The 13661-nt window shown below is 40.9% G+C and overlaps 1 protein-coding gene across 1 annotated transcript in view; it reads right to left on the bottom strand.

The window, feature by feature from the left end:
* Positions 1-1944: 1944 nt before the first annotated feature.
* Positions 1945-13661, bottom strand: part of LOC308301246 (rho-associated protein kinase 2-like) — a 48569-nt gene continuing 36852 nt past the window's right edge. Inside the window, exons 23-32 of the mRNA XM_080745160.1 lie at positions 13484-13577; positions 12572-12666; positions 10730-10918; positions 9602-9770; positions 6679-6746; positions 6201-6289; positions 5852-5930; positions 5375-5648; positions 4570-4864; positions 1945-2664 (exon numbers count right to left, since the gene is read on the bottom strand). Of these exons, the coding sequence (XP_080601286.1) occupies positions 2661-2664; positions 4570-4864; positions 5375-5648; positions 5852-5930; positions 6201-6289; positions 6679-6746; positions 9602-9770; positions 10730-10918; positions 12572-12666; positions 13484-13577 (1356 nt within the window). The 3' untranslated portion in view covers positions 1945-2660. The remainder of the gene's footprint in view (positions 2665-4569; positions 4865-5374; positions 5649-5851; positions 5931-6200; positions 6290-6678; positions 6747-9601; positions 9771-10729; positions 10919-12571; positions 12667-13483; positions 13578-13661) is intronic.

Raw genomic sequence — 13661 nt, 5'->3', positions numbered from 1 at the left:
TCTGTTGTAGCCTTTAAATATTTCCTCCAGATTTGTAGGCGGATTGAAACTACTGACACTCCAGGAATGGATCATTGATATGGCCATGGTAAGCTTTCTGAAGGACCCTCCCCACACAAATAAATAAATAAATACAGTTCATTCATAATAATAATAATAATGGATGTTACGGAATATCAGTGTGAGAGGAGCAAATCAGGCAAAATGTATCTATTAGATATAACAATCAGTGTATAAATGATTTACTCTTTTCTTTTGCCATTTCATGTCTGAATTCACAAGCTCAATCACTAACTTGGGGGAAATAGGGAGAGAACATGAAATAGGATAGCAAACAGATAATGTAACACAGCCCACTGGGGGAAAACAACACTTCAACATCCCATTAACTGAATGGTTCTGTACTGTACTGCTTTACTGAACTAATGGTCCGCTACATTAAAAATCTGCACTTTTATGGTAAATAAAAACGTGTATGAGCGGTGAAAAAATAACATCAGCTTAAAATGATTGTCATACTGTAATACATAGGGCAAGCCAGGTAGGTTTTATGCTGCAATTCATTCCTTACATATTTGGCTTTTTCTGCCCCCATCAGAGCTTATGTACACTCTTCAGTGCCAGCAGCAAGTTCATCCACCTGCAGACTCTGTGGCAGACCAAGGACTCATCCCACGTTAGCGCCCTCTCCTGGGCCATGTCCACTTACACCTCGCTAAGTAAGGTCTAATGATGTTCTGCAAGTTTTTGTTTTGTTTTTTAACCCAAAATTCTTCAGTTTACAATACACAAGATTTCCGATATCTGCAATTTTACAATCAACATTTCAAATTCAAAACAACATAATACCGTAATTCAGTATCTAACATATTTGCTACTTTGGCAAATAACTTAATTACCATTCCATACCAAGTTATAGTTTGTAGGTATCACTTTGTAGGTGTCATTGTTACCACTGAATAACCCACTTTGTAATTAAACGTAATGTTGTCCTTCTGTGTTCCAGCAAGAGTATTAACTACATTGTTGACAACAGATGACAAGCAGGGTCAGTATAATGGCTTGTTCTTCAAAAACACACAGATTGAAATTGTGGTAAAGGAGTAAGAGTAATGATTTGTTATGAATAATATTTTTCTCTAGGTTGTTTCTGCTTAAATGACAAATACTTGCTTAATTTAGAAGGAAACACAAACAAACTCCTGTGTATATTTCTAGAAATAAGGGTATCTTTAAGCGTTTTCACTTGACATTAACATGGTTGGAATGCCTAAGTTCAGACAGATGCATTTGTGTTGGATATGTTCACTGTCAATGTTGAAGCTCTCCAAGGTAAAAAAAAACAAACACCTTAATTACCTTGTATATCTGGATCTTTGTCCCCTCCAGTACTCCTGCGGACCTGTGTCTTGTCAGTGTTGAATTCCTGTATGCTAGCCATGATACTGCGCTACAGACGAGCAGGCCAAAAACAAGAGTGACTGGCAACATATAAGCACGCTGAGCAATGTCTTTTCGCAGAAGTGGAATGGAAAATCCAACACACTCCTTCTACTAGTGGTCAAGAAGTCAATTGCTCTTAATGCTTATTGCTTTATGATGTAAATGCTGAAGTGAGGAATACTTCTGTGACGTGTAGTATCAGCAAATGCAAATATTCAATGTTAACCTAAGTTATGATTTCAATTAGAAGAGTCTTTAATTTGGTTTCTAGAGTATACTGTATTTATTTGTATACATTATTTATGGAATTATGGTAGACATCCTCTAAGTGTGTTGTACTGAGGCTTGATTTGTGTTTCCGAGCTCTTCCCTATGGTTATATTTAATTCTTTTAGAGGCTCCCTATTTGTGGTAACGGTCAGGCTAACATAACATATTATCACAAATTATCACACCTATATAATTGACAATGTTACAAATATGAATACATTAATTATTCCATGTCAGAGAGGCACAATTTATTTGTCAAGAATGGCAGTTGGAAAAAAATATACAATTACACCATTCCTGTTCACATTATTTTGTCATGTGTAACAATCGGTTTGTTATGTATCAACTGACACTTGGCGACAAAGAGCGTAGAAGAGACTGCTTATAGTGTTAATACAGATTCCATTCCTTAAAACTGTCTTTTCATACATTTACAGGTAAGGAGTACATTATATGTGCAGTTATATTTTGAATCCATAAAAATAAAACTATCACATACCGTGAGAAAACCTCTGTGTTGCAATACACTGATCATCATCACTCATATATACAAACCTTCACACATATGCCTAACATTTTACAAAATCCAAATTGTAACTCAGACAATGAATCTGATAAAATACTAGTAAAACTATTCATGCCTATGTCAGGATAATCATAAAATAAGGCATTGTTTAAGCAACTACTGTATGTAGTGTTGGCTGTTGGGTTCTTAATTTCTTACTGATGGTGTATGTCATGACATCTATAAAAAATAAAATACAACATCACTGTGCTTATGCTCTTCGTGTTAAAGGGACAAGGAGATTTACAATCCCCAGGATGACATCCAGTTTCTGCAAAGGTTTCCGTCCATGCTTGGCATGATGATGGCTAGATATGTCCCTGCACGAACCCTGGTCAACGATCCACATTTTGTGAAAATTCACGTCTTTGACAAGCCATGGTTAACTGTGAAGAGATACAGAATTAAACTATGTGAATGCCTTGGAGGCTGGAAACAACACTGTCACACCATGGCATAGCTTCAAACATACGCCCACACCAAATCCACACAAATATGCTGTAAGGAAAGAAATAACAGCCTACCCAGAAGTCACACGGTGCACAAATAAAAACATGCCTAAAAAAAGCTGTGTGTTTTAAGAACAACATTGGTGACCTTGTATCACACAGTGCAGAAGATATCAATACGGTTCCAAGATGTGCATGCCTACTGTATATTTTAAATCACACAGTACAAGTACATGCATCTGGCCCACATCAGCTATTAACTGCAAACGCACACATTTCCCAAAATGCAGTGGTGCAGTTACCCTTTCTCCCCCCCGCCCTCTTTCAACTCCTCAGAAGAAAGCATCATCGTCATCTTCCATTGACCAACTCCAGTCTTTCAGGCCAAACGCAAGCAATCTGAAAAAGTATCAGGATCACCGAGCGGTAAAACTAGTATTCCTCACAAGACTGTCGCCACAACACATGCCCACTGGTTCAGCATTCAGTAGAAGTATGATGTTCACGTGCCTATCAGGAGGCGGTTTAAGGTAAAAGGCTGAGGACTTGAGTACATGAAGTCATGTATAACAACATGAGACTTGGAAGGTTAGTGGTTAGAGAGCGTCACAGCAGCACAGAGCACAGACAGATGGAGACAAGCTCTGGTCCACTACTTACAGCCTCCCAGCAAGAGAGACATTAGATAGGTGAGGGTCAGAGGTGGGGAGGTCAGGGTGTCAGTGGAAGATGATGCGGAGCATGGGGCCAGTGCTGAAGGATGAGAGCCAGTTACACTGTGGCTAAGCTATGAGAGCGCATACTTGGATTACTGAATACCTTTAATCAAACACGCTTGCGTAAAGTAAAGTTACTGTTAGCTGATTCCACTGAAGTCCAGAATCTTTGTCTCCTTTTTTTAATCACTATAGAGGGTATACACATGCATAAAGTGAATGGCAAATCGAGTGGCAAAGTGAGTTTAATGTCGTTTAATGCAATCAGACTTTTCCGTTTGGATGTATGGGCTGTCAAGGCCAGAAAGTTTTTTGCCACTCAGTAGGTGCTCCCGCACAACTTACGGGCATCATGATGATGTCACACGCAAAATTATCCTAATGGGCCATAGGCCAGGCACTGGCCTTTATGCTGGGGTTGAAGTATAAGTAAGGGCAAAATGGCTACGGGGTGAATATGGTCAATTCAACAGTGCTCAAAGCAGTAAGCTACTGCAATCTAGGCTGTGCTATATATATCTTTCCGATATAATAAGACATTTAATGTTTTACTAAAATTTGGAATCTTTTTCATGGAAAACAGAATAATAATATGTATACTCCCTATTGCGGTGGATATATTTGAAATATGAATATGAGTGTTTTTATTGATAAATAAAAATAAAATAAACAAAATAAATGTGGGGAAAAAATATCTATCCATCTGAAGCATGAATACTATAGCGTTATGCAAATACTGATGGTTTAATAAGCTTACAGGAAGCAAGCAACCTGCCTATTTAAGTCACAGCTTTGACTCTTTGTGCCGATTTAACCTCTGTAGCAATGAAGCCATAAAGAATGTGAAATAGTCAGGAGAGCAATCTTTTTACGTCCCATTTCCTTTTTCCATGGATCGGGAATTGATTATTCGGATGGCAAAATGACACAGGATCCTCAGAGAAAAAGACATTAGTCATTGTGAGCATGGGTTTTATGAATGAGATGGTGTGTGATGAACCAATGGAGCCATGTGGAAACACCTAATATGTTGTACTGTAATACAGCAGTCGTAGGGCTAACTTGAAGATTTTCACTGATGTAATGGTTCAACTTAAATAGCATAAATAGTCGTCCCAGCACTCACCTGGTCTTGCCGGCAGGCGGCTGCTGCTGCTGCTGCTGCTGTCTGCTAGGCTGGATCTTGATGGCCCCACGGTGCGAGTTAATGTGAGGGGAGCTCCTGGGCGAGGGATTGGGCGAGAGGCGAGGAGACGAGCGTGGAGCGGGTTCCGGAGCGAGGGCCTGTGCTGCAGACTGGGGGCTCCCCGCTGGGAGCTTCTTCGGGATGCGCTTCCTTATCCGGCTAACCCAGCGCTGCTGCTCCTCCTGAGAGCTGGCCAATAGCAGCAGGTCCTTAGCGGTCGACATGTCGTAGTTCACTGTAAGAATAAAAGATATATAAGTGCATGAAATAGGCATTACATAAATATTATAAATCTGGTAATTAGGCCAGTCTCAATTAGATTTATTATTTATTTATTATTATATGATCTTTTGGGATTTTTCAGTCTACTAATTGGCTGCACCACTAGGTACTTCCACAAGCAGATGTTTAATGGATTTATAATTTGGATTTGTGATATTCATTCTAATCTTTCTTTCTTTTTTTAATTAGTAATATTATTTTGGCTCACTGAGGATCACAGTATTAACTCAAGGTATTGGGACTCTGTATTTTGTTGTGCGGTACCATGATTTCTATGAATATGCATAGATATAAGCTCTAGGCCTTGTTTGATCCTTGTGCATATTTTACGACCCGTCTCTGCCCCTGAGCCCACATGGAAAACACATTTTCACAGAAAGAAGTGTTGGTAGACGACTCCCAAACGCCCTTCAAAAATGGGAGTTGGCGCCACAGAATGCCACATGCCCCCGGACACACTAACCCCTGCATGGCGCAATGACTTCCTCTTTTCGGTCCAGGTGGTCTTTGTGGCACTTGGTGTGACAGCGGCGGCACTCTAGGGCTGGCGGGGGCTTGAAGACGTGCCACAGCGGCCTGGCGCAGGCCTCACAGCTGGAGGGCAAGTGATAGAGGGTGGGGATGAACTCGTGGCCCTTGTGGCTGACGTAGGAGGGGCGTTCCCCAAATGGCAGGGGCAGAGGCTCCGCCGAAAACTCCTGCTCACGCTTACTTTCCCCTTCGTTGGCATACAGGATCTGAAAAAGACAAGGACAATTTCAACTAACATTTAGTGGAGCAGCTTGAGCAGTTAGGCTAATTGAGAAGCATAATAGCTGATTTATCATGACAGACTGGCAAGGAGGGGAACAGGAAGGACATGGTGAGCATTACTTTACTCTCTGAGAATAACATGGTCCCTCAGTCAAACATGATTGGTTGTGTGATTAAAGTAAGCCACCTGGAATATTCTTGGGATTTCTTTGGCCTCTGCACGATACACATCGGTCTGCGTGACGGGTCGGACATGGAACAACTTACTGTAAGAGGGAGAGAAATGGGACAATTAAGCTCCGTTGATACCTAGGCGGAGCGTTCCAAAATGTAAACGCTGTATAATTACGGGAGGAGGAGAAAACTAAAATCACTGTGTTCACACCATAATGATGACTATATACAGCCAAAATGAAAACCATATTGTGACATTTTTCACTTTTATTTTCCTTTTTCGGTTAACTGATTCTTTTACTGCACTACCCCCCAAAAAAAGTTAACCATTCATTAAATACCATTAATCTGACAAGACTCACTCAAGTTCCAGGGTCATGAACGGGTTGGACTGCTCTTTGTCTAGTTCACTGTTGTAGAACAGGATCTTCTTACTGCTCACTACCACGTACTACAAAGGGGAAAAACAAATGTTAATTAAAAAAATCGAAACCAAGTTTGAAATGAGTGGTGTGTGTGTGTGTGTGTGTGTGTGTGTGTGTGTGTGTGTGTGTGTGTGTGTGTGTGTGTGTGTGTGTGCATGTCGTGTCCTCAGAGAGACTTTATCCGTTCCTATCTATGTCCCTAAGAGAGAGAGTGTGTGTGTGTGTGTGTGTGTGTGTGTGTGTGTGTGTGTGTGTGTGTGTGTGTGTGTGTGTGTGCGCCAGCCAGCCAGCCAGCCAGCAACAGACAAAGTGAATTCATGGTGTGACCACCACTCAAAAAAAGAAAAAAAGAAAAAAGAATAATGGTGATTACTTGTCAAGCCAGTAGAGAGCAGGACTGATGATGGAATGTTACCTTTCTGTCCCAGCCAAACCTCTTGGTGTTCTTCACAGGAAGTGACAGCCAGCCTTCCAGCCTGGTATCTTTGGAACGGAGAGGAAACAGGAAGATGTGAGAGGGACGACTCTTTCATGTACTTACACAAACACTTCCGACATCTTAGAAGCTTAGCTGGTACGTTTTTCCGTCACCAGACACTAAGACCAGACACACACGCTGTGGGAAATGGCTTGCTTCGAAAAAACAAAAAACAAAGTGTACGCCTTGTTGTCTAAAACCGCTGCTGGTGGTGTGCCTTTCCTTTGTGTGAATGAGGAATGCAAACAGTGGAAATAGGATATGTTGAGGTGAATGAAAGACATCATTTAGACATCTGTGGCAAGTGTCTGGTGAGGCAAAGAATCTAACTAAACCAGTAAGACTCCCTAAACCGAAAGATAAGCGACTGTCAGGTCGCATACACAAACTTTAGAAGGCAATGGTAGCCAATCAGGATGGAATATGGGAAATGGGCCAGATCCATGTTGATGACATGACTTTGGAGATACTGTGTAGCTATTTGCGTGATTTTAGGGCAAAATATGTAGGAGCAGTGTCCAAAAATGTGTTTTGCAAGAATCTGCCTCATGGTGGCGCTAGAAGAGGGGCATTTGAGACAGGAGGGGTGGAGGTTGTGGTGTGACGTTTGGCATGGATAGGGGCAACGGTGGTGGAGATATAAGTAGGGCAAAAGGCAAGTGTCTGGTGAGGCAAAGAATCTAACTAAAACATTATGGTATTATAAGAGTACTGTAAATCCACACAACAAACATCACACTGTCAAACAGTCCAAAATGTGGAGGAAAATTACTTTTCCCTTTACACATTTTCTTTAGGTGGAACAAATCTTTTTCAAAGCAAGCAAGATGAAACTGTGTCTATTGAATGGGTGCTGAAGATCAAAACAAGATTAAAGTGCAGCAGAGAGAGAAAGAAAGACAGACAGAAAGACATACAGAGAGAGAGATCAAGCAAGAGAGAAAGATAGAGAGAGACACACGTGGAGACAAAAAGAATAGGGGTTATGCAGTCAGATAGTTGGGGTCAATTCACTTTGAATTCAATCAGCTCAAACTGCATAGATTGAAAATCCAATATAAGCTACCCAGGTACCTGCCATTTATAATTAAGGTAGGCACAGCTTATTATCGACAAGAGCTCAATACTGTTACTGTAAATTATAGCTGTTCATGTTATAATAATAGCACCGAATACGTCAATATCGATATTGTGGCATGTGTGATGACTATTGTTTCATTCACATAATATTTACACATTACACATTTCTATTTATATATAAATTATCACCATAATGCCTACAGTATAATAACTAAGTGGGGGTTGGTAAAGACAAATAATAGAACAGCTAGACTGTAAGTTATGTTCCGAAAAATACTTTTTTCACTGTACTGTAATGCAGCCTTTAAAACCAGGAACAACACTTATTGTCATATCACTGATGTCGTGATTGACAGAATCCCAGACGATATCAAGTCTCCTATTACAATATATTGCCAAGACCTAGGTGGAGGGATGTACAAAATAAACCTCAGGACCTTGCAATACAAAAAAAAAAAAAAACATTATATAAACGTGGGAAATAATGTATGAAGTAGAGCAAGGAATTAATTTAACCATGAAATAATATGCAAAACCGAGAGTGCACATTTTGAGTGGCTCCACTGATTTGTAAATACAATTTCAAAAGTAACTGTTCGGAAATGAAGGGCCCTCTCATTTTTATGTGAGCCGACGTATCATGTTTTCTATTTTAAACTGAGTGGAACAAAAGTGAATTGACTCCAGGAACAGAAACTTGAACCACCATGCAGTGTCACCTGCATGTTCAGGCTCTGGGGGCTGCTCGTAGGTGAGGGCGAGGGGACGGCGGCCCTGCTCTGGGCGCCCGTCCTGCAAATATCTTCCTTCCTCCTCCTCCTCCTCCTCCGTGTCAGAGTCAGAGTCAAAGAGAGTGCGAGCCGAGCGGAAGGCCGGCCGTGTGCCGATACGGACAGAATTCTGAGTGCGCTGGTAGGTGAACGACATTGACTCAGAGGTGTGGGATTGTGTGATGTGCACTGCACCGTATCCAAGATACAGAGAGAGAGAGAGAGATGATGGGAGTGACATGAGGTGAAAAGAAGAAGAGAGAAAATGAGAGGGAGGGATGGGAGTGAACAGAAGAAGAGAACATTTTTAAAACAGAAAGAGGAAGGGTACGAGAGGAGATGGTCTAAAGCCAAGGATCTTCAACAGGGGGTCCGGGACCCCTAGGAGGTCCTCCAAATCTTTGTGTGATAAAAAGAAAATCTCCTTTTTAGCCAGGTTCTTAACCCGATTCGGAAACCAAAAATATTCTGATCTACAAGATCTACAGATTCTGATCTACAAGCTCACAACGCCTCGCGCTGCGAGGCGTTGTGCGCTTGTAGATCGGCTATTTTTGGCAAAGAGGTTTGGTGTAGAGGGGAGAAGTATTGACAGTTCCAGTGGTTCAATTTCTGAAAACAAATTGAAATGAACCCCAACTACCCTAATGATTGTGCTGGCAAACAATGAAACGATATGTAATCTTTGACAAGGTTGTGGGGGTCCCTGCTTCAACCCTCTCTCAACTAAGGGGCCCTTGGCCTGAAAACGTTGAAGACCCCTGGTCTAAAAGCAATTCAACTGAAAGGACAAAGACACTAGGTGAAAACAGGAGGTGACAGAACGGAACACAGGAAAAAGAGCCCGGGGGAGAAGACTAAACAAAGAAGGAATGCGGGAAGTGCAGGTTGTTTGCGTGTCTGTGTTCATCTGCTTCACTACCAAGCATTTAGACCCGCACGTTGGTTGGTGCAAAACCATTCCATAATTTGATAATTGGAGAAAACGACACCAAGTCTATCAAGTCTACCTGGGTACCCATCGTCCATGTCCAGGTCGTTTCCACTGCTGATGCTGGTGGAGTCTAGGGAATGGATGCTGAGGGAAGTGATCTGACAGCGAAGCTGCTCAATGTCACTGTCCTTGCTGTCCAAAGCCATCTGGAGCTCAAGGCGGATCTGGCCCTCGTCTGCTATGAGCTGAAAATCAGAGACACACACAGATGATCAATAAGCGTAATCAGCTTGTAGTTATAATGGAAGCCATTTTCCCCCACACTTTTCAATTTCTAATACCAGGCGTGTTAGGAAGAGTCAATACAGTCATTGTGCAACATATTCATAATGAGTTTATAAAGAGCTCAACTCCCTATTGCACAAACCATTTCTCCATTGTCACCAGCAGGATTCGAAATGTCCCTCCCTCACCTGAATATTATTATACTATGTACATACAGTATATATTGACAGTAGTCACACGGTACCCATTTTGCCCCTGTTTGGCTGGGCTGGGCTGGTTCTCCCCCACCTCCTCTCCCAGGAAAATAGTTACCATGTGGAATATGGTAAATTAACATCACTTTCTACATGATCCAACCTTAATAACCAATTCACCGTGATGAAGAATCCAATGAAGGATTAATTACATCAGTGGTTCTCAATCTTTTCAGGCTGCGACCCCCAAAATAATCATATTTTAACTGGGGACCCCCCCAATCTGACGAGCACTAAGAGTTGAGGCATTACATTTTGTATAACACGGTTCTATTGTGAAAATAGCCGATCTACATGCTCACAATGCCTCGCGTTGCGAGGCGTTGTGGGCTGCTATTTTCACAATTTCTGCCTCCAATATTTGACAATTTGGCCAATGTTTAATTTGTCATTTTAGAGGTATTAAAACGTCCTTAAATTGTCAATTTAGAAATGTGCAGATAACTTCTATATTCTTAAACTTTATGTTGGTTTGTTTACTGTTGAGTGAGAAAACAATGTTTCCCATTAAGTTAATCATCTGGGGACCCCGCAAAATAATTTGGGGGGTCCCGACCCGCAGGTTGAGAATCACTGAATTACATCACAGAATAAAGACCACAGCACTGCATCTAAACATGTCTCGTTGTCAGCCTGCACAGGAACAACAACAGAGGACCACTGACCGCCTGCATCTCGTTGAGCTCTCTCTGGTACTTGAAGATGGTGCTGTTCAGCTTCTCCTTCTCCGACCGCAGCTCCAGCTGCAGCTTCCTGTTCTCCTTCTCCTTCCTGCGCACCTCCGTCTCGTTGCCGCGGTGACCACCGCGTATAGTCTCTCGCCGGTTCATGACCTCCGCCAGCTTGTTGATGGCCTGTGGAGCGGTGGAGCAGAGCAGCTTTATACCAGTGATGCTTTCCTATGTTATCAATTCACTGATTCTATGAATGTCTTCTAAATCTAATGGTTTTCTGAAAAACCGATGTTTCTATATCAGTGGTGCTCAAATGTTTTAATGTCAAGGACCCCCAGAATTATATGTGTTTGACCGCGGACCCCAATCCAAAAATATTTTGTTTCAGAGAACAAGAGAAAGAAAGATGTTTGGTTTCAAAATATATAAATTCAAAGATTTGAACAAATGTTCATGATTAAAAACAAATAGCAGATGTATAAGCTTGCTGTGAGCCTGTATATCTGCTATTGTTTAATAGCTGAAGCATAAAATAATGGTTAAAATGGTTAAAATCTAGAGTGACACGGATACGTTCCAGGTCTTAATGTGTTTTTATCCACTGCTACAGAATATATTCAGTGAACATAAATACACGCGCCTGTGTTCCTTCAACTTCCTTCAATTTCACAATTTAAGGAAAGTTTAGAATTATTTTTAAACCTTTTGAAAAATGTTTCTGTAATATCATGCTGACAACACGGATGCCAGTTTGAATGGTTTGATGACTTGACCAGAAGAATCTGTTCAACAATCAACATGACACAATGATAATTTTAAAAACTCCTTGCAATATGACTACAAAATAAATGTGGTCTACAATTATAGGAAAAGTATCATGTGATTGCAGTGCCATGCGATTACGATACAGTGCTACTTAAAAAAGAGAATTCCGTTTTAAATCGCTTTCTCACCATTTTTGTTGAAAAAAACAGGTCCAGCGCAATATTGTCCATTTTGGCTGACCCAACCACAGTTCAAAACGGGAGCGGTGGGGCTTATGCAATTGGACCCAATATGATCCGATTAAGCACAGAATTCTCCTTTAAAAAGCCCCATACTGCTGTCAATACAGCATGTCAATGTTTATGTAGACATGTTGTTGTCATTATAACATTGCCAAACATACCTGAATAATTGATTGAGTGTTTGTTAAACCTCACTGCCCGGCAAATCAATCTTTTCTCTAGGGACTATTTTCGCCTAGACGTTCCAAATCAATTTGAGCTATAAAATGAATTAAAAAGCATCATATGACTGACAGAAGCAGCACAATGAAATTGAATTAGCTGTATCTCAAGCAATTTCCAAGTCATTGCAAGTAGATTTTATACCATACTGAAATAAACGGAAACCAGTGGCTTCCTCTAAAATAAGAAAAATGACAGTACGGTATGCTTTGAAAAATAGCTGGCAGTAAAGTCAAGTATACAGTGAGTCGCAGTTACTGTAATGGGCTGAACATGCCAGACCACTGTTATGTTCTTTTAACTACTTAAGCCCTAAGGATACTTTTATAACCCCGGTTCTCTGACGATCGTATATATTTTGTTGTACAACGGTGTCATGCGGCAAAGCTCACAGCTTGCAGATCTGATATTTTCCAAAATGTTTGCCTATACTGACATGCTCAAAATTACAGTAGTACACAATCCTCAATGATAATTTAACCACTTGCAAGTATACAAATAATGCAACAAAATGGACTCTCCATTTGGTTACATGGTGTACACTCTCAGAGTTAAATGAACACCCAGGATTTGATTGTGTATCCATACATTCACATCCACACACCTGGATCTTTAGAGTTCTCTCATTCTGCAACTGCTTCTCAAAGGAGAGCTTGATGGACTGCTGAAGCTTCTCATCCTCCTTGGCTTTCTGGAGATCTGCATAGTCAAGAGAAAGTTGTCAATCACATACACATTAATATCGGGCTCCCAAACATTTTGACCTTTTCACAACTATGACATGATATATAGTCCAATATTAGACCAATAGGTTGTTAGCTATGGTCAAATGGTTGTTTTGGTTGGGAAGGGAAAAAGGTTATGAACAAATTTCCATGGCATTTCCAAACTTTTCAACATAATCTAACTTAACTGAAAAACACAAGTTTCACATTTCATGCTGTTGCGTGTGTTATGGCCCGGGCTGGAACTTCTCTCCCCTAGTGTCCTTTCTAGGTAGGACGGTGCACATTAATCATCATTAATTCAAATAAATAAATAAATGTGCCAGAGCCAAGCAAGGTTGGCCATTTTCCATCTGCAGTCTCTGGCCAGAATACTAAAAGCACTTTCTGCAAATATTTCAAAGTCATAAGAAGAGCATAATATATGGGCATTATATAAACTAACATTTTGTCACAGTCCCACATCGTAAGTACATATACAGCATGTAACAATAAATAAAAATGGAAATACCAATAGCTAAAAAGTCAAATATCTTTGTAATTCTGAATCAGAGTCTGCTAGCTAATAGGACACCCCTGTGGTTTATTTATTTTTTTGTACTTTGGGCCTCACTCACTCACTTACTTATGCAGACATATTTCAGTACATATTTCAGTTTAGTTGAAAAATACATGTGTGGTTAATTGTTGTCTTGGTCCATTTTCACCATGTCATTGAACCCTGAGAGAGCACCACGCCGCCACATTAAACTGCACTCTCCACATGAGTACAGTGGAACTCCAACCCTTACGTTGCTGCAGTTCCTTTAGCTGGTTGTTGATGTCTTCTTTCTCACTGGCTAGGTGGGACACATCCAGTGTCAGGGTGCGGTTGGACTCCTCCAGCTACAGGGGGCAGCAGGGAACACAAATTAGTTTCCTCTCGCTGGAGTAAACTTCCAGTTGATTCTACTATTTGAATTAGGATGA

This window comes from Nannobrachium achirus (assembly GCF_963921795.1).
Source record: "Nannobrachium achirus genome assembly, chromosome: 16".
NCBI classification, from domain to species: domain Eukaryota; kingdom Metazoa; phylum Chordata; class Actinopteri; order Myctophiformes; family Myctophidae; genus Nannobrachium; species Nannobrachium achirus.
The sequence above is the reverse complement of the archived record's forward strand: the minus strand, read 5'-3'. Positions and strand labels throughout refer to the sequence as shown.